At 44.6% G+C, this 21,460-nt stretch overlaps 1 protein-coding gene across 1 annotated transcript in view; it reads right to left on the reverse strand.

Moving 5' to 3' along the window:
- Pcp4 (Purkinje cell protein 4) overlaps positions 1 to 20,862 on the reverse strand; it is a 62,491-nt gene extending 41,629 nt beyond the window's left edge. The window contains exon 1 of the mRNA XM_028752558.1: positions 20,680 to 20,862. Within this exon, the coding sequence (XP_028608391.1) occupies positions 20,680 to 20,688 (9 nt within the window). The 5' untranslated portion in view covers positions 20,689 to 20,862. The remainder of the gene's footprint in view (positions 1 to 20,679) is intronic.
- Between the last annotated feature and the right edge of the window lie 598 nt (positions 20,863 to 21,460).

The raw sequence follows: 21,460 nt of genomic DNA on the forward strand, positions 1-21,460 counted from the left end.
AGGAAAAGAAGAAGAGGAAGAAGAAGAAGAAGAAGAAGAAGCTTTTTTTTTTTAAAGAAAAAATGAGAATCCAGGTTGTAGCTCAGGGATAGTCTCAGAAGGTATGTCTACAGCATTTGTGGGTAAATATGAATTCTTTAGTTTGCTATCTAATTTGGTGAGATACTGTTTACTTGAACAGTCATCTCTTTCAAACCTTACTTTGCTAAGGAAAATGAGCTAAGGATATAGGTCATCCCTAAACTCAGTGTTTCATAGACCCAGGTCTCCTGCCTCTTACTAGAAGCAGATTTTATCTGAGTTTGACTTTGACAACTTTGGGAAAAGGCAAATGACCCTCATACAGGGAACTGGGCTTATAGGGACAAGGAATGTGTAACACAGAGAAATTTCTTCTCAGGTGTATTGCCAAACTCCTCAGGGGTGGAAGGAAATGGGTCCTCACGGGCCTGGTATCAGCTTCCCATGGCTGATTACTTAGAGAAATTCCCAGTTGGAGGACTTTAGTGTCATGCTGGGTCAGGAATAAAAGGTTCATTTTAATGGTAAGTTATCAGGAGGCTGGAGAAGTGGCTCAGGGGTTAAGAATGAGTACAGCTTTTGCAGAGGACCAGGCTTTCATTCCCAGCACCCACACTGAGTGGCTCACAGCTGCTGGTAACTCCTGTTCTTAGCACCTTCTTCTGTCCTCTACAGGTGCGCCTGCACACACATGGCATGCGCTCACGAAGACACATAATTTTTTTTTAAGAAAGCAAGCAAGCAGATATGACAATCAAGAACATTCACTGGATTGCAAAGCCAAAGTCAGCCATCAGTGAGAGCCTGCCCTGGGTAGTGACTCTTCCCAGATCTGTGGTTTTTGCCTTTGCTGAGCTAGGCCTGGCCTGGGGCCTGGAGATTACTCCATTTTGGCTGGCTGACAATCTAGGGGCACAGGGGTTGAACAGAGAAAACCAACCAACTTAACATGTGAAGAGTTCTGAGCCCAGAACACCTGAGGTCGAAGGTCTAGGCATAGGCTTCTCATTCACAGAAGACACAGTCTCTTGTCTACAGCAGATTGTAAGCACAGGGCTACCCACCAGTTAGCATTTCAATCTCAGTCCCTACCATCTAGGGATGAAAGATATTCATAGCTGGCCCTGCTGGCCACATTTCATGGACCCAAATCTTGAGTGCTGCTCTTCTCCTACCATTTGTGATGGTATCGCCCGAACAGCCATCATCCAGGTCTATCCAATATATGACTTCCCCATGCAGACAGAATGTGAGTCTTTGTTGCAAAACACACTTTAGCATTTTGGCCTTCCCTTCTTGGTATCTGGTCTCTGTAGACCTCTGTCTACCAAGCAGTTACATGGAGTCTACGAAGGAAAGAAAGAAGAGAGGAAGGAAGGGAGGGAGGGAGGGAGGAAGGAAGGAAGGCTGACAGAAAGAAAAAGGAAAGAAGGACAGAAAGAAAAGAAAGACGGATGGAAGAAGGACAGAGAGAAAGACAAGACAGATGGAGGGAAGGAAGGAAGGAAGGAAGGAAGGAAGGAAGGAAGGAAGGAAGGAAGGAAGGAAGGAAGGATCCACATCATTGTCCCAATGCCTTGGAAGCTCTTGCTAACCACTTTGTACCATCCAGTACCCCCAACTAACCACACCACTATGGTGCACTTTCTCGTTGTTTTTCCCTGTGGTACTGTCTTCCTTAATGTCAGAGACTTGATAGTCACATTTCTGAGTGCTTTACAGTCCCCAGCTCCCCTACAATAGCAGCATCTTCACAAGCCATCCCTCTCATGAGTCATATATAAAGGAAGAAGCTCAAATCTGCATGTCATTATAGCATGCTGCACTCTGAGGCAATGAAGGTTCGGATATTACAGCCTCTCTGCAGAATCAAAAGCCCACACTGGAGAGAAATCAAATAAGCCTCCCCAATTATCGCAGTAAGCCCTTCTAAGAGTCTCTTCCCTGCTCACGCTTTTGATCACCCTGTTTATAAGGAAACAGAAAGACATGTTTCTGTGGCATTACACTTAATGTTTTATTGATGAAGGACCAAGAGCCTCTTAGATGTTCAGAGTCTAAACGACCTGAGAGCAAACCTGCAGTGGCTGAGAAGAGACCAGGGAGACAACAGCTGCACTGGCCAGCAGGTTGCTGATGGAGCGCTTGGGGGCACCGGGATCATTAAGCGAGTGGCTTCTCAGGAACATCAAAAGCATGTCATTAAAGGCACCTTTCCCATCAAAGTCCCTGAGTCTGTGTGAAGAGCAGGAGAGACTTTTATGCCCACATTTTATGACGAGGAGAGAATAGCTTTAATTTTTTGCTGCTGATATTTTTAAGTCATAATTCCTCTAGTAACATTCCAAAAGCTGAGCACTAAGAGCTCTGCTAATTTAATCCCTGAAGGAGTAGAAATTAATGTCAAAAGAAAACTTTAGCTGGAAAGGTTTTTTTTTAATGATTTTAAAAAGAAGTGATGAGGTGGGCACGCTCACCTTTGTCTGTTCTTTCTCTATGTCCTGATTCTCAACTCAGAGAAGGCTGAAATACCAATGCTATTCCCAGCACTTGCACCTGACCTTTGTGTAAGAGAATTAAATGTCGCACCTGAAGTTCCAGCAAATGCCTTCAAAGAGACCCTCGTTTACAAGTGCTCTTGAGTTATCACGATGGAGTTCATTGTGTACTCTTTACAATTTACCAATTGTGGTTGTCTATTTACTTAGCACTTTCAGAGCTGCACACACTTTTAAAATCTACCGCCACCACCCCCAAAACCTTTCGTTCTGCCTATTTTTTCTGTTTCCTATGTGTAAAAGTGGAAACGGTCATCTAGAACTTCCCGGGTTTTGTGTTCAAGGAAGAAAGCGAAAATCTCACCTAAAACCCAACTAACCACAAGCACACTGAACTTCTGGGGATATCTCAGGATATTTTATTGTGTCTTTTGTTTGTGGGCACACGTATCATCTCTATTATATCAAAGTAGCTGCATCCCATATAGATATAATTTTGCCACAAGTGTACATTGTATCATAAAAGAGCAGATACAAAGAGTTCTCTGGATAGAACGCTCTAACTGCACAGATCTGACCATGTAAAGACTCTGGACCATACTGCCAAGCTCATCTGGAGTTCATAGCCCTATGCTGCCATGCCCATTTATCTTTTCTGTGCCCATAAAGCCACCTAGCTTTGTTTATTCACCTTACAAAGCTTGACAAAGATTCATAGTAGTGAGCACACTGCCACTATGTTCACCACAAGAAGACAGCAGAGAAGGTTCTGGGTGGTTCTTCATGTTCCATGAAGTACACCATAACCTTTGCAGCAATGTGTGTTCTATGCTGTGTACCTCAGAATGTGAGATTTTAGGGTGAAGGCCTCACAAGCTCTACAGAGAGAGGAAGTAATCCACATAGAGCCAAGAGAAGTGCCAGTCCCAAGTCTCATTCCAAGCCTGCTCTAAGGTGTCAGATGTTTCTCCAGATAGCTGCAAACTGTAGCTACATAGACCTCTGGAGGAGGGGCAGGCGATGAGGCTTAATATGAAGCAGGGAGCCAGGCATGGCGGCATGCACCTATGATCCCATTACTCAAGAGGCTGAGGCAGGAAGATGAGCTCATGGCTAGAAGTAAGTAAAGCAAGACAATCCATCAATAAAGAGCAGAAACCCTCTGCCCTGACTTTGATGGTCATTTGCAGTGAGCATAGCCATGCTTTTGATGTTCACCACACTTCCAGTACTTCCACTGTTCCTTTTGCTTGGGAGGGGTTCAGACGGGGTCTGACGCCACCCAGGTTGGCCTCAAACTTCCTTTGTAGTTAAGGCTGGCCTTAAATTCCTCATCCTCTTGTTTCTGCATCCTAAGTACTGGGATTGCTGGTGTGTGGCACTGTGCCTGGTTTGACTACCACTGGTCCTTATAAATCACTATTTGGAAACCACTGAGGCACAGTCCCTTCCCTGAAATTTACTTTGTGAGGATTCAGTCACCTCATCTACCCAGTCAACTGAAGTCTGAAAACATTAGTGTCGTCCAATGATAAAGAAACACACACAGACAGAGAGACAGAGGGAGAAAGAGATACACAGAGAAGAGCAGATACACAGAGACAGGGAGAGAGACAAAAACAGAGAGAGACACAGAAACAAGAGGCAGAGAGTAAGGATTATGGAGAGAGAGGGAGACATACACACAGACAGACAAAGAGATACCAGACAAAACACAGAGATAGAGGGAAACAGAGAAACAGATATACACAGAGAGAGAAGCAGAGACATAGACAGAGAGAGACACACAGAGATAGAGTGAGTCAGAGAAACAGAGACATACACACAGAGAAACAGATATAGAGAGACATACAGAGAAACAAAGAGATACAAGACAGAGACAGAGACACACAGAGAGAAGCGGAGACATAGAGAGACACAGAGACAGAGTGAAACAGAGAGACAGGGACATACACACAGAGAGAGAAGCAGAGATACAGAGAGACACACAGAGACAGAGGAAGAAAGAGACAGAGATGGAAAGCACACATTTACTCAGTCAATATTGATAAAAAAATTAATATAATTGCTCTTTTCCATTGCTCAGCATTAGTCTCTTAACTGTGCCTGATTAACAAATTCATATAAAACATGAATATACAGAAAACACGCCATGCCTAGGGTCCAAGACAACAGTAGTTTTAGGAATCAAAACATAGACGAAAATGGCTGCATAAGATTTACTCATCCCCAGGCCGCCAAGGCCGTCTGTTCTGTGATGTTACAGGCACTGTGGACTTCCTTGGGTACACATTGGCACTGTGGGCTTCCTTGGGTACACACTGGCGCCTACTTCACCCAGAGGTCACTAGTGAAGGAGGCAGGTACTAGACCTAAGAACAGGGAAGGAAATGACCCGAAGAACATAAAGGAATTTTTCGGGAGGATTTAACAGTCAGTACCTCAGTGATAGCTCTGCAGATGTGCCAAAACACATTGACCATACAAGGCAAAGGGGTCGATGCTACTGTATATAAATTATTCCTTTGAAGGCCTGGCTTTAAAATACAAACACAGAAACACAAAATTGTTAAAGCAAAAGTAAGATCATAGACAGCCCAGGGCAACCCAGTCACTCTCAGAGCTGTGACCCTTCAAGGACAATGAACTTGACTGGGCCACACTCTGTTTGTCTACAAAATGGGCACAAAAGGTATCTCTCTTCTAGTAAGCCGTGAGAACTGACTGCTCGTCCTGCAGGACTCATTCTTTAAACGGAATTGCACAGCCTAGAAATGTTAAGCACAAGCTTTTGCAAAAGTGAGACTGTTTCCTATTCTGTCATATACATATTGCCTTATATTTACAGTCACAAAAAGGGTGGGGGACACATTTGACTCGGCCACTGGAAGACTAAGAGTGGCTATACGTGGCTGAATGACACTAAGTGTGTACCTTAGCAAAGTGGCTTTTTTATCTTGTCAACTTCTTCAAGGAGAATTTAAAAGCATGAAATTCAGCATGTCCCTACGGCTGGCTACTGTGAGAATCCAAAGACAGAACACTATCATTCAGTTGTTGATCCCAACCAAGTTTTCCTGGACCCTTAAATCTGCCACAGATATGCTTTGTGATCTTGGTGCAATTTACAGATTGCATTATTTTTTCTAGAAAGGGACAAGGCAGAAAGGAGACTTATTGATGGCCAGATGCAGTTATGGATGGAAAACTAGAACTTAATGGTCCCGTCACATGTGTCCAACTTAACTCAGACTCAAGACTCAAGTCTGAGGTTGGAAGAAGGCCACATGAACGGTTGGATTAATACACCCTTGACTCTCCTTGAAAACCCCACAGTTGTATAATATCACACTTTCTGTATCCAAAGAAATCCTACCCCTCCCACCCACTTCCCCCATTGATTGCCTGCTTTTGAGTCATTTCCTTAGATCACCCTCATGACGGAGGTCACTGGGATGCTTGTCACAACAGTTGCTGTGCTTGAAAAAGAATACAGAAGCACATATACCCAGAAGTTTACAAATGTATCATCACAGAACATACAGAAGGTACACCCACAGAGGAGAGGACAGACTAGATTTGCTTTCTCTCCCAGCACTGAGAAGTCATGGCTGACCAGATGGCAGGGGTAAGAAAGAGGGTAGACAACTGTCAGCGTAAAAGCAGGAATGAGGCACACCTATAGTTGTCTCCTTTGAGGACACCTTGTAAAGGTGATAAGAGGGGGGAACACCAACAGGCAGAGCCAGTTTTCAAGGACTAAGTGAAGCCCACACTGTAAGGTACTCAATACAAGCACCATGCCTACCTGTCCCTCCTGTACAGGTGTGATTTCCCTCCATCCTTTTACATTCTGAAGACCCAAGGAAAACTCACATGGGGTCAACTGAGGTTACAGAAAGCAGCCACAGAGAGAGAAATGCGTCTTCTCTTTTCTGTCAATAGTAACATCACTACTCCCTTCTTTTGCTGTCCATCCCATAATATGCATGCCCTATAAGTGCCGGGCCCCGTGTACTCAAAGGACAGAGAATAACCAGAGGCCAGTGTATTAGTTGCCTTTCCTGTTGCTAACCTGAAGGACGGAATTTATTTTTGGCTCACAGTTTTAGGGCTCATAGTTTGAGGGCACGGTCCATCAAGAAGGCTGAGGTGTGAGGAAGCTGCAGCCACAGCCAGGACGCAAGAGGGGTGAACCCTGGAGCTCAGCTCACTGCCTCCTGTTTTGCTCACGGGTTTCACCAACCCATGGGAAGGTGTCATCAACATTGACAGTGAGTCTCCCCACCTTAGTTAACCCAGAAATCCCCTTCTGCATGTGCCTAGCATTCTGTTTCCATAGTGACTATAATGTCATTGAGCCAAGAGCCAAAATCAGCCACTGTAATCTTTGAATGAGAATGTCCACACAACTGGGAGGGAGAATCTTTCCCTGCCATTCCCTGAGTGCCCACCAATCAAGTTGCTGGCAGCTTCACACAAGGCTATATCAACCCTCCTGTGGCTGAGCCAGCGGGACCAACTGCCACACTCAACTTCTTCATCAGGCAAATGATCAAGAATACGGGGAAAGAAAGGACACAAGCCAAATCCATCGCTACCCAGGAGAGCCCACAGATAAGGCTGAGTCAGGGAATCATGCTTCCAAGTCCAGCAAACACATTTTCAATTCTTCTACCCGACATTCTGTCCTCAAATGCAAACGACTATATTTCTCCCTCTGCAAGAGCATCGGCTCAGCACTGCCAGGGAAATGGTCCTGCAGAAGGTACAACACAGAGGGAGGTCCCAGCTAACAGACAGGTGTAAAGCTTGAGCTGAGAAGGACGGTTTGGAAGTACACCCAAGATGTTACTGCCAATGGGATGATGGAATGTAAGCAGACCAGCTTGGAAGTCCAGCACTTGACTCTTACCTTGCCTCTTTAGAAGGGAAAGCCTTGATTTAGAAGATAAAGGGCCCGACTTTGAGGACGGCATTCTACCTCCTGTGATACAGATAACTCAGTCCATCTGCATGAAGGATGAGGGCTATCTTTGCCCCTTCCTTATTTTAACAACAAAGCAACTGCATGGGAATTGCTGATGTTACACACCATCCCACATGTGGTATTGTCTGGGATGTTTTAGGAAACAAGACAGGCTAAGTGTATTCCGTGAGCTTGTCTTAGAACCTGGTGGTGAAACACCTGTGGACAGAGTCAGTATGGTACCAGACTTGCAGGCCTTTGTCATGCACTTGTGAGAGCACGGATCTGAGACTGGAGAAAGCCCTTGGTGAGTCATAACCTATGGGCCACATGGTTGAGGAACCTCATAACTTCCACACAAACACCATTCCTACAGAGCCAAAGCCTCCTGATCTCTTGCAGAATGCAAACGCTTATTTGGCACCGTGCAGTGCTAACTGTGCTTCTCTCAGAAGGGTATGCCAAGCTTCCGATGTAGGAGACTTTCTTTTTCGGTATTAAAGAAATTGCCAGATTTTTTTCCCCCACTTAAATGAAAATAGCTTCACAAAATGGTAGAAGACTGAGGTTGTGTACTTTTGGAAGAAAAGAAAATGTTTTGTCCTAAATTAGCTATCCACAGTTCAAGACTTAAAAATTAAGACAGTTTAGAGGTCAGGCCAAAATTTGTGAAGAAGGGACAGTTGGTAAGATACTTGAGATGCAAGCTTGAGGACGTGAGTTCAAATCCCTGGAGCCCACATGGAAAAGACAGGTGTGATGGTGTATTTATAACCCTGGTGCTGGGAAGGCATAGAAAGGAGGCTTCCTGGAGCTCACTGGCCAACCAGCCTAGCCTAAATGATGCATTTCAGGTAGAATGAGAGACCCTGTCTCACAGGAAGTGGACAGCATTCCTGAATATGACACCCAAGGTTGTCTTCTAGCCCACACATGCACACATGCATACACACACAATGTTTTAATCAATTTCATAACATCATTGTTTGTTCAAACAGTTCTCAGTGTCAGCCAAATGACTCCTGAACAAATGAGTTTCTCATTTGAGCAACAGATGCCAGGTTCCCCAGAGTCAGCCCAAAAGCTTCTCCAGACTGGAGAGAAAGACCCTGTCTGCCCCCTTCTAGGGTCAGACACGGGCCATGTCAAAGTCTTCCAGTTCACATAGAAATAACAGACCACACGCACACTCTCATGTTCACACACATGCACACTCACACATGCACACTCTCACACACATACACATACACACACAGGCACACATACGCACATGCTCACTCTCATGCACACACACTTACATACACACATATGTTCATGCACAAACATGCTCATGCACATGCATATGTGCATGCTCACACACATACACACACATATCCACACATGCACACACACTCATGCATACACACACACATACACGTGCATACACGTGTGCCTACGACCCTTACACAGCATGACGGGCTCACATTTCATCAGTGCAGCTTCTTTCCTTTTTAATTTTTGTTTTTTTGTTTTTGTGTTCATCAAAAACCCACCAAGATCCTGTGTGTACCCAGGGCTGTCCATGCATAAAGTGACTTAGGCAACTATGTCAGGTATACCCTAAAAAGGACCCCAAACTGGGTCTTGTTAAATGTCAAACCTGGGACAAATGGCTGAGGTGCCTATTTAACGAAGCGGACCTGGCCTCCAAGTTCTCCCAGCATTCCTCAGTCCCTACTTGCTAGAGGGTATGACCAGCATACCCGGCCCTCTACCCCCAAACTCTACAGCCCAGGGCTGAGATCTCTTTCCTCTAGAGGCTCTTCCCTATAATCCAGCCACTTTGGTTACCTGCCCTTTTTTATCTTTGACATCCTAGCCGCTGCATCTTGGTCCCGCTCAGTCTGGTCATGCCCACTCTGGACTCTCCCCGATGTCCCGGCCTTTGGCTATGCTTTCCCACGTACCTACCATAAACCTTGTCCTCCAGAATTCCTAGGAGCAGCCATGTCCTCTCCTTTGCTTTTTGTTTCCCTTTTCATTCAGGTCCTCATGCTAGGCTCTCAGCAGTTGGCAATATTCTGAAGAATGTTAACGGGTGTAACAAGTGCTTTATTCCTCCTTCCTTCCTTTTTTCCTTTTTTTCTTTTTAAAACTTGTTACAACTCTGATCCCAGCCCTCTTAAATCAGGCTCTCTAGATGTTCTGACCTGGAGCTACAACACCTCAAAAGAACCATAGGAGGGGAAGAAGGGGTAGGGGCAGGCTTAACAGCTGATGTTTTCAAATAGTATCCTTTCTGTTGGATCTGCTGGTAACTCCCATCCATAGCCCATGTCTCTTGTCCCCATTGTGATTCTGAAGGGACCCAGCAAGCCAGAGCTAGGGTCCCCCACCCCCACCCCAGGCCGCTCTCACAGATAGTTAGGTTAGGCTGCTGTGTCTACTTTTACATCATGTGAAAATCCAAAGTCTTCACCCAGAATTCAACTGTAGAGAAATGCTGCCTGAATCTTTCCCAGAATCAACTCTCAGCAAGAGCTCAGCAGAAAGATGACATGGGAATTTATAAAAAGGTAGCCCCCAGAATGAAACAGGCCAGTTTGGAAGATGGGAGAGATTAAATCCCAGTGTGTGTGTGTGTGTGTGTGTGTGTGTGTGTGTGTGTGTGTGTGTGTTGAAGGGGGTATAGTTATGAACTAGAAGAAGATATCTGGCAGAGGTGTTTGAAAAATTGCTATATCTATTTTAAGAAATTTATTTCAAAAAGAGGAAAAATAGCCTACATTTCTAATGTAAAGAACGCCACCAGGAAAAATAAATTGAGAGATAAGTCTTCTGTTGGCCTGAGATTTTCACAGGACTAATGCAGATGTGGGAACCAAGTTATATATAGAAGCTGAGTCCATCTGAGGGCAAACTCTAAAAAAGAAGAGCATACTAATGATGGTCAGGAAGCCACCTGGGGCCCTAAGACTCAAAGAATGCAACCATATGCCATCCTGAATCAACACTAGCGCTCCTGGAAGATAAATCACAGACAAATCTAAATTCACCAGATTTCTCACAAACTAGAATGTGTAAACTTTACAAAATAAGCAATGTGTAAAATTCCAAGAAAAATAGCATTGACTGCAGTCTCATGACCTATTTCTAAGGTATCACAGGGAATTTTTCCCTCTTCATGTTTCTTAAGTGATATGGAAATCAATGGAGTCCCCAAAATTACTCCTAAGAATGTCAGCATGTTCCATGCGTTTTAAGACACTCTTGACAGTGTGCCAGTGATGGTCCATGCTAACCGTCTAGAATCTCTTGGCTACTGAGTCTCTGCATGTGCTTACAGAAGGCCATTTTATTATACTAATTGATACGGGAAGACCCACCTCCAACATGGATGCGACCATTCCCTAGACAAGAAGTCCTGGATTGTGTAAACGGGAGACAATCCCCTGCTTTCTTTCTTGACGATAGATATGGTGTCACCAGCTCCCTTGAGATCCCTTTACTATGACTTCTGAATCCTGGTGTCCGTAGATAAACTCTTGTAGTCAGAATTCTGAAATTTTGGTTACTTTAAAGAACACAGAAATGTTATAAGGATATGTCTTCATTTTAATCCCAGGTATGGGGATATAGTGGGGTGGGGTAAAGAACAATCCATAAAGAAGCAAAGGCCAGTGATGAAGCCTTTCCCCCTTCAGTTGTTTCTGTCAGAGGTCTATATCTCAGCAACAGGGAAAGACACTAAAATAGGGACCTTAAAAACGGGTACAGCATGACAGCGGGTGTGTACCAGTCACTTCACAATGCTATTGAGAACATTCAATTGGCTCTAAAATATTCCTTCTTTAAGATATACTAACTGCTATTGTGATCTTTATCAGGAACTGAGTCCTCACTCCTTCAGTAGGCTCAACTGAACCTTGTCTCTCTTCTTCACAGCCCTGCACAGTGATAAATTACCTACTACTTCCCTGACACTTGCAGTAGAATTAGTTTTACATGGTTCTGTCTCTATCACCAACACTCTGAGCAGCAGGGACCATATGTCCTCAGGAGCATCTGACAGGTCACTAGATGTCCACTCATTGGCGATCAATGCTGTGTGCTAGAGATTTAGAGGGGTAGAAGACATGCCACTTATAATGTCACCCTCATAGAGGACAGGAAATGATATGACTTATCAAATGTATAGCTGTCAATGACATATGTAACAGCTTTGATCAAGATAGGGACCCTTGTTCTCTGGGACTTAGAACACCCTTTCTTATTCAGATCCCTGGGAGCCCAGTGAGGCATGGAAGTGGCTGGTCTAAAGTCAAGAAAACTCAACAAGACCGAAGTAAACTTTGTCCAGAGTCTCCACAAACTATTCCATGGGATAGAATGATAACATGTGATAAGGACGTGGGGGTGAGAGAATCCGATCAGAAAATGAACCCTGGGAAGCCATCTAGAGACATGGGAAGGAAGATTATATTTGTCCATACTTCTGTGGGGATCTTTTTGGCTCACAACTAAGAAAAAATAGCTAGGACTGTGTTATTTCCAATTATTTCTTGCAGAGACTTAAGTGGAAGTGAGACTGGTATAAAAGGTAGTGGGTAGCTTCCAGAATATGACTGAAAATGAGAAATTTAATAGGATGAGAAATGTGGAAGAGAAAACAAGCCTGGTTTTTGCTCAAGAGCGTTGGGATTTTCAACAAGATTAACTTCAGGTCACTCAGTTCCCTAATGAAAAATGAATGCTTTCAAGCCAGGAAAAGGTGCCAATAAGTTCCAGGTACTCGGAGGACTACAGCAGAAGGGTCATTTGTCCCCAGGAGTCTGAGGCCAGTGATACTGAAAGGACCTACCTTGAAGATTGATGGGTGAATGGAATAGACGATAGGCAGACAGACAGATAGACAGATATATATCTCAATATAGATGATTCATAGATAATAGATACATACATACATACATACATACATACATACATACATATATAGAAATAAGATGGGCAACAAATGAAAATTTAAAATGAGCACATTAAGGAGACTGTGTTACTTAAGTCTTTGACCTCTAGGTATAACTGTACTCTTATCCTGTATCTGGAGCTTTTAAACTGACATGAAGCCCACAGAAGCAGAGCCACCATGTCCCGCTGTACAGGTTGTGCACAGCCAACTCTGGGGACATCATGAATACAGACCACTGTACAAATGCCTCTGGGGTTGTAAGGTGAGTCACCATCAGAATCACTCAGAATAAAGAGAATTGATGGCTTTTGTTTGTATCTGCTTATGGTGAGAACTCTTAAAGATCACATTTCATATATAGCTAAAATCAGGACTGATGTGGCCTTTTCCCTTTCTAGGGCTGTCATGAGACTCTCGTAACTGGAAACTGCCTTGATACCCTCCCTAATGGCACGCCTTGAAAGCATTACTATGCCACATCAGATGCTTCTCGCTCCATGAAGAGGACTCAGATCGCATAATCTGTCTCTAATTAATTGCACCTCCCTACAGTAGGTAACTGGCTTTTAATACACATATGCCACAACACAGCTAAACCATCTTGGCACATAGGCACAATTTGGAAAGAAACAAAACATAGGAAGCATACATGCTCAATATTCTTCTTCAATAGGTTTAACCAGATAGAAGATTAGAGACCCCAAGGTCCTGTGGACATGACTCTATTGTCCTGTCAGGATCTCCAATTGGGCTGAGAAACCCAGACAGAGCTGTGGTGATGAGGACATCTTGTTAGGCCAATGACAGCCAAGTGTGGAAAGTCAGAGAAAGGAGGGGGAGACAGTGGTGATAGCAACAGAGAGGTCCTTGGACACAGGACAGCATGGGGCCAAACCACCCGGCATAACAACTCTGAGGTGTTTCTTCTCCACCTAGAATGCTTTACAATGTGGGAAAAGATCAGAATCTTTAAAGGAAGCCTACATGCTCTTGCCTCAGGTGGATGTGTGCAGGTTTCCATGCCTGCTGCTGTATTTTGAGCACTCACCCTTCAGCATTTCAAACACCACCCCTGGAAAAGGCCACACTCAGGCTCAGAGTGTGACTAGTTTGTGGACTCGGGAATGTCTCTGTATGTACCATCAGAACAAGAAAATCCCATGTACAATTAGCCTGTCTGCCAGGTTCAAGGAAACAATCTCAAATGAGACAGTTTTACTTAATAAGAATATTACACGTGTATAAAACTCCTTGGTTAGAATAGGTATAATTCCTTAATGTTTTGTTTGCTGGCCTCAAACTTGCTATGAAAGCAGAGGTGACCTTGAACTTGTGGTCCTTCTGCCTCTATCTGTCGATCTGGGGCTAGCAGTACAGACATTTACCGCCAGGCCCCACTTATGTGTTTATAACAAAGCTTGGTGTATGATATCAAGCAGTCTACCAACTGGCCCATGCACTGAGCCCAGTCCACTTTTCCATATTGGAATCTAGCTGCATGACAGACTTGGGTATCAGCTTTTGAAAAAGATCTTAGGGAAAGGGAAGATATGTTTTCTTATTATTCTTATGCCTATTTTAGTCAAATGTTCAAAACAAAAAAAATAAATAATGTAACTAGTCACTTTGCTAAGCATTTGGGGGCCACATGACTATCCTTTGGTCACACCCGTCTAAGATAGGTTTTGATTTTAGTATCACGAGGAGCTTTCTCTTAAGTCAGCTCAAACTCCAGTCAAGTTACTGGATGGTCAGAAACAAATGAGTGGCTGGATGGTTGAGATGTGTCTGACATCTCACTCTTGTCATTACCAAGACTGTCTGAAAGAGAGGGCAGAAACCATGTGAGAAAGATGCTCCCGTGGACCGAGTCTCAGGACTTTACACTGTAAAAATGGCTTTGTTTGTGTGGCATGAACAATCCACCCTGTTCCCCAACCAGATCCCATGGGGGCTTGCTTCCATACCCTGTGATTCTAATTTGTCTCTGTTTTGTTTAGAAGGTGGCAGGTTAAGAGCAAAATAGAAAATATGGGGGTTTTGTGGATGATTGATGTCTCCACTGGCAAAGCCATAAATCTGGGCAAGGGCTTTTTCCCTCTCAGAATGACAAGTCATGCCGTGAGGAGGTCCTGACGACAGAGATTCAGAACTATTTGTGAGGTACAAACAGTAACGGGTAGATTAATGCCTAATGTGTCACTTAGGCTGAATGGATCATGTAAAATAGCCCTGAGAATGGGTGTTAGTTTTATGGGTTTGGGCCACCAGGGGCATGGCAGGCTAATTTTGTTTGTAATACAAACTTTCTTATATTTATACTCCATTGTAGGTAAATGTGTCCATGTACCTCACTTCATTTTAAAGACTGGAAACAGAATATCCAGAGTTCAAGGTTGAGACCAGCAGGGCAGGGGAGTCTGTCACAGGAATGTGGGTATGGCAAGGGCACCCCAGGAAAGTACATTTGGGTTGGTCACCTTCCATACAATAATATAGTCCTGTTTAAGATATTTAAACATCCAAACATATTTTGGTACCTAAAGTAACCAAATATGGAAGCTGAGGAGATGACTCAGTAAAATACTTTGCCAGCAAGCATGAGGACCTGAGTTAAAAATCCCAGTCACTCACATAAAAAGCCAGGCACGATAGTAGGTGCCTGAAAACCGAGTACTAGGAGGTAGAGACAGGCAGATCCCTGAGGCTTACTGTCCAGCCAGCATAGCCAAGGTGTATGCTCCAGGCCATTCTCAGAAGCTGAACAACTGAAAAGCACCATTAGAACTTGTCCTCTGCCTCCTCCACCACATCCACACACAAGTACCTGCACACAGAAGTACATGCATCCCCACACATGTGAAAACACACACACACACAATATTACTCATAAGGAAATGATAAGCCAGCCAAACATTTTAATTTAAATACCTGTTTTTCATTGTCTTAACAATATGATAATTATTGATAGTCAATTTTAAGTGTTGATTAAAATATTTACATCTACAACCTGCTTTCCTTCTGTTTAGACATATTTTTCCTCCAACAATATGCTGTGATTTACATCTTGGCTGCCTGTCTCCATGCCAGAAGCCCTACAAAGATCTGCCTAGACTTTCTCCGCTCACACAGCCAAACTACTTCCCTGTGTCAGTACAGCAGAGCTGATTTCCAGCTGGTCGGGGCTCTGCCTGCCTGTCCTTTTGTTTAGATTCCATACAACAATTCTGAAGTGAGCTGAACCCCTCTCTCAGCTCTTGTGCCTCTTCTAGGCTTTCCCAAACGCTCAGTGTTCTTCCTCCTGAAGATTCCCCCACCTTTTCTATTTTTCTTTTGCTTCTGTGTGAGCGCATGTTCTGTGTACCTGGCCGTACCATAGCCCCATTTCCCACTTGCAAAGATCTGAATGGCACACCAGGCTCTTAAACCAGGAGCAAAGAACAAAGGGCAGGCTCTGTTCCCTGCTCCCACATCCTACAGCAATATGGATGCCTGGAGAACAGAGCTCTGGAACATCAGTCATAGCGGATGATCATACGCACTGGAATGCCACTAATTCATTTAGTTCCTGGACACAAGCCAGGCTGCACCCCCAGAGTCCAGCCTCTCCTCATCTGCAGGTTGACAGGCCAGGAAGGGTGCTTCCGTCCATACAGTGAGCATCTAGAGGGTGTTATCAGCACGCTGACTCTAGCTGGACTTAGGGGGCCAGCATTTGAATGGAATACAAACCTATGAACCCACTGCCTTTAAACTCCTTGCAGAAAGTCATCTGAAATTAGTAGGAAACTCTGAGCCTGTAGCTGGTAATTCTGTCTGTGTGTTTAAATGGCTCCCACACCCCGCAGACTGAGAACCAGGGAAGCACAAACAAACTTCACTGTAACAAGACCTCTCAGGGCACTGAGGGAAGAAATTAATCTAAATGCTAGTGCAGGGGCTGTGTCCATCACAGACTCAGGAGACTTGCCCGACACAAGCTCGGATCTTCTTTTCATGTTGATCATGCCACCTCCACTAAACATTTAATAAAATCAATGGTGAGTCATTTATTTAGCCTTTCTGTCTGGAAATAAAGATAATACTGCACTTCGACTTCATTCAATCTTAGAATTCAAAAAGTGAAAACATTGGGTGCTTTAATCCTGATCTTAGTTAATGAGATGCAGGCTGGGGAAGTGAGTTTTATGGCAATCCATTATGATTACCAGGCCCGAAAGCATGCTTTTGTGTTTAACCTCAGAACCTAAGTTGTAATCGCAAGTCTTCATATTCCCAGTTAGAGAAGAGAATAATGTCCACTGGTGTGTGGTTTAACACAAGCCAAGTCCACATTTGAAAATGACAGTGCAAAGTCTATTTCTTTGTACAAGTAAGGTGTGGTAACAACATTCTTTCTAAGTGGATCTTACTAGACCTTTCCATATCCCTAGTTTATGCGCTCCCCTAAATGAGGTTAGAATTATGTAAGAAATCAAATTGCCATTTGGCCTTCTACTGAAAACACCGTATTTGCCTGTAACTCTCAGAATCCGTGCTTGGCCACCATCTGAGCTATGGCTCTTCCACAGACCCGATCACGCACACAGAGCACTGGCTCCAGCTCCACATTGACAGAGGGATCCTAAGAGCCTACTACAGCACTGATTCTCACCGTGGTTCCTGTCATCTCTCTGACTCTCCACTGAGCTCCAAGAGAACACTGTGTGATGCCCCAAACCACTGTTGTATGATACTTTTAACCAGTATCTATGTCTGATTGTAAAGCCCATGCACCTTTTATCCATCGTCCTAGTATTGAAGTAAGGGATGGTCAGTCCTAGCTTTCTTCTTTCCTCCAAAATGATTGTCTTCAGGTGAGAGGCAATAGATCTATTTTGGTGCCTGAGGTACGCATATGTGTGTGCACATCTGCCCTTGAATGTCTTTGATGGTCTTTCAACCATGTCTTCACATGGTATAGTCTTTTCACTGTGGTCTGTGTCTACATGGACCAAAGATCCTCAGCCCTGACCTTGGATTAACCCATTTCACCTAAGTCAAAATAAGCAGAGAGCCCAGGACAGAGCTCTGGGTGGGCTTAGGGTCTCATGCTTAAGTCACAGATGTTGCCCGATATATCATGTAGTGGGATTGCCTTCCCATATACTCTCCAAACAGGGCAATAGATCATGTCACGTTTTAAATCCACTCTCCATTAAAATCTCATTCATAGCTCTCCTGACTGAGTTGGTTTTTACTGAAAAGCCACTTAAAAGCAAAGGTGAGGACCTAGGACAGACTTGCTCCCAGGAATCCTCTTCCTCCTTGGGCGTGGCTCTTCGTTACTTTGGGCCTTGCTGGAAGAATTTCAAATGTAGTTACTAGACCTAAGCCTTCATTTTGATCCCAATTCATCTCCTAGATCGCCCCAAGAACGTCTGACATACTGCAATACAAATGTGAAAGTCAGGTGCACCCTGAGCGCCGCCGTTCTCACAAGCCCCTAATCTGGACTTTATTTCCAACTAAATACTTACTATACTTAAACTGTTCTATTTGACCACATGTCATTCCCCTGCCGAATGCTATTACTACTAATAATAAGTAACTAAATAAATAATGGTTAGTTCTGAGGTATGAAAACCACATTGCATTAAGTTGTCCAAGCTTAAACCCAGCATCAGGACCAGTTTACTGTTGTCCTTTCCCCTCCAAGTCCAAAAGTCCACAAAGTGCAGAGCTGACCCCAAGGACCATTTGGCCTTTCAGGGTCTTTTCTGTCCAGCCCAGGTTTGTATTGACTCAAGGGAAAGCTAGAGATCTCTGGAGTTTCTGCAGCTACAATGAGCCCTGAGGGCTACAGAAGATGTTCAAACCACACACACACACACACACACACACACACACCTGCCCCAGCTCCCAAATAATCCTGAGAACAGAGGGAAACAAATGTCTCTGCTTTGACCAACAACTACTCATATAACTGCCTCCAGTCATGCCTGGGAGTTTATTAACACCAGTAGCCATTTGTAGTTCATTCAACTAAGGAAAACCTTCAGCATCTGGTGGCCTCCCCAGTTCCTTGGCTGCTTGTCCCTTTTATTAAATGTTTAAAGCAGATTTAAGTTTTAGTCAAAAGAGAAATTCCTTTTTTCCAAATAACACTGGAGGCCTAGGGACTTGGAGATGGGCCAGCAGGGGGAGCTCAGGGGCAGTGGTGTGAATGAGAAGCCAAGCTTAGTGCAAGGGGAAGTGGGGTGTGGAAGGTCTGCGTCTTAGGGACTTTTACCCACAGGGTTTAAGGAATTCACACTCTGGCTGTGATACTAAGTCATGGGCAGCTGGGCCAGTGTAGGGAGTGTGAGGCTGCCCTAGTTACAGGGTGAACAGAAAAGAGGTTGTGACCCTAACTGTGGGTTGAACTCTGGGACAAGGCTTCTCCCTGGAGACTCACACAGTCACCTTCTCAGCTGGGTGCCCAAGGAGGCACTGGAGGATTTCTCTATGCATGAGCCTATGCATCAGCACAGAATGAGGGATAGGGCACTGTTTCAGGTCACTGACTGGACACAGGGGAGGGTCCCTGTTGTGAGGTCAGTCTGCAGTGCCTGCAGTTTCTAGGCCCCTCCTTGGTAAGAATATGTTGAGTTCTGAATGGGAAAAGCTATCCACACAGCCATCCCTTCTTCCTGTAAGCAAGGTGAGGTGTTCGTAAACCTCGTGCTTCTGAAATCTTAGTGAACCCAGAAGAAAGCCCCTCCCCAACACGTAAAAGAAAAGAGACCTTGTCCTCAGTGCCCTTGGTCTTCAGAGCCCTGCCTCCTTTCCCTGGATTCTCTACCTCCTTCTGCCCCTCCCTCTCTAGCTGTTCAAAGAGCCCCACACGCATTCAGACAGCACCAGGCACCAGGTACCAGGTACTTCAATGTGATAAGGCTAGCCCCAGATCTAGATGGTGGTCTTGAATCAGTTGGTCTACTTCTCTGTGCCTCAGTTTCCTCCTCTGTCACCGACTGCCCAGGGTATGGAGAGGCTCACAGAAGGGGACACGTGTGGGAGTGCTTGGCACTTCTCTCAGCATTTACACCACGAGGCAACCAATGGCTGTCACTGTGGCTTCTGTTCCCAGGGTTGCCAGGAGACTCCCATCTCTCAGATCCACCCTCCTCCTCTCCAAGTTCTTGGCTCTCTCCCAAGTCCTGTGCCTGGGTGCTGCACCACCTTGCCCTTCTGCCTGTTGTTTAGATCCAGAGTCGTCCATAGAGGAGAGAGGAGCTGAGAGGAGGCATCTGATTTCTGAAGTTGTCAATTCTACTCTAGACTTCCAAAAAAAGATAACCCATCTGTCAAACATTTTTTAAAAAATAAAATACAAAGAAGATAACAGATCTTTCAAAGCAATTAAGTATCAACTAAGAGGAAATGAAAACAGACTTGGCTGGGCTTTAGCTGAAAGGATGGCTCTGTATAACCCCAAATCTTCTTGTGGGAGAGATTACAATCTCTTTTTAAAAGAAAAATATGCAAGCCACCAGTTTGCCACAGCATAGCATATTCTATATACATTTAATCAGAAAAGGGTTTTGGGTTTGAATGAGCTCTTCTGCCAACACTCCCTGGTACCTCAGAGCTCTCTCTCTCCCTCTCTCCCTCTCTCTCTCTCTCTCTCTCTCTCTCTCTCTCTCTCTCTCTCTCACACACACACACACACACACACACACACACACACACACACTCAAGCTTGGACTCCACATGTTTCCTGGGGCTCTGATTAACTGATTAACTGCAAGCCCCATCACAGACAATGATTCTGCAGGAGATGCACCCCTGCACAAATCCTCACCCCTCCTTCCCCACCTCTTTTCTGAGACTGGATTTCCCAGGTGATTAGCACTGTCTGCTAACATTCAGATTGTGTCCCAAGGAAACACGTGAGGACACACTCCCTGGGAAAAGCACAAATATTCATGAGAAATCAAATAACTGGCTTTCTCTTCAGAGGTACAAAACCCAAAGTCATAGATCAGAAACAATATACCTATAGCCCTTTCTCTTTCTAAGGTTAATTTCAAAAGTTGCAAACTTAGCAAATTTCTACACCACATTCAGACCAAGCTATCAGGATAGTCTATACTCAAAGCAAATAATAACAGGATCCATCTACCTCTCAGCCCCACTGGGCACCCTTCAGGTTTCTGAGAATCCCACAGGGGCAGAGCCTTCTCACTCCGCAGTTTCCCTGTGCGAGTGCAAGGATTGCTCACCTCACTCATGTTGGCCTGACTCCGCAGCTAGGTCCCACAGAACAGCTCAGAAGGCAATGCTCAGGGGTGGCTGCTTCTCCGGTCCTGGCTTTTCTCTTAAAAAGAGCTGCTGGGTGGCATCATGCCTCTCGCCAACCAATGAGATGCATTCACCTGTCTGAACGCCTGCAGACATCCGAGAGCACAAAGAGCCACCTAGTGGAGCACAGTGGAACTGCGTGGCAGCTCTCTGCTCCGCTTCCATTCAGGAACCAAGGAATTTGCTGCATACCAGAGCATCCATCCTAAAAGGATTCTACACCCTACCGCAGAGATACTTGCTCATCCATGTTCATGGCTGCTCAAGTCACAATAGCAAGGAAAGAGAATCATCTTAGATTCCCATCAGCAGTCAAAAGGATAATTCATTAAGCTTCACTATAGAAGATTTTAAGCCATAAGGGAAAAAAATGAATCATGACATTTGCAGGGAGATGGAAGAAAATGGGAAATATTACAGTAAGCAAGGTAAGGCAGACTCAGAAGGACAAATTAGACATGTGGTATGAAATTGGACAGGGAATGCTGGAGATAGAAGATGCGAGGAAGAGGGGCAAAGAAATGGTCTAGAAGAAGGGGTGGGGATGGCCAACTGAATCTCAAGATGTTTGAAATGCCTCAAGGAGACCTGTTGCTTTGGAAGGTTTTTTTATTTTTTTAATTTAAAGGAAAGAGAAACATATCAGCCACAGGCACACAGCTGGCCACAGGACTGCCCCTGTCGGTGGATTGAGAGACATAG

The sequence above is a fragment of the Grammomys surdaster genome, unplaced genomic scaffold (assembly GCF_004785775.1).
Source record: "Grammomys surdaster isolate TR1022 unplaced genomic scaffold, NIH_TR_1.0 125925, whole genome shotgun sequence".
NCBI classification, from domain to species: Eukaryota; Metazoa; Chordata; class Mammalia; order Rodentia; family Muridae; genus Grammomys; species Grammomys surdaster.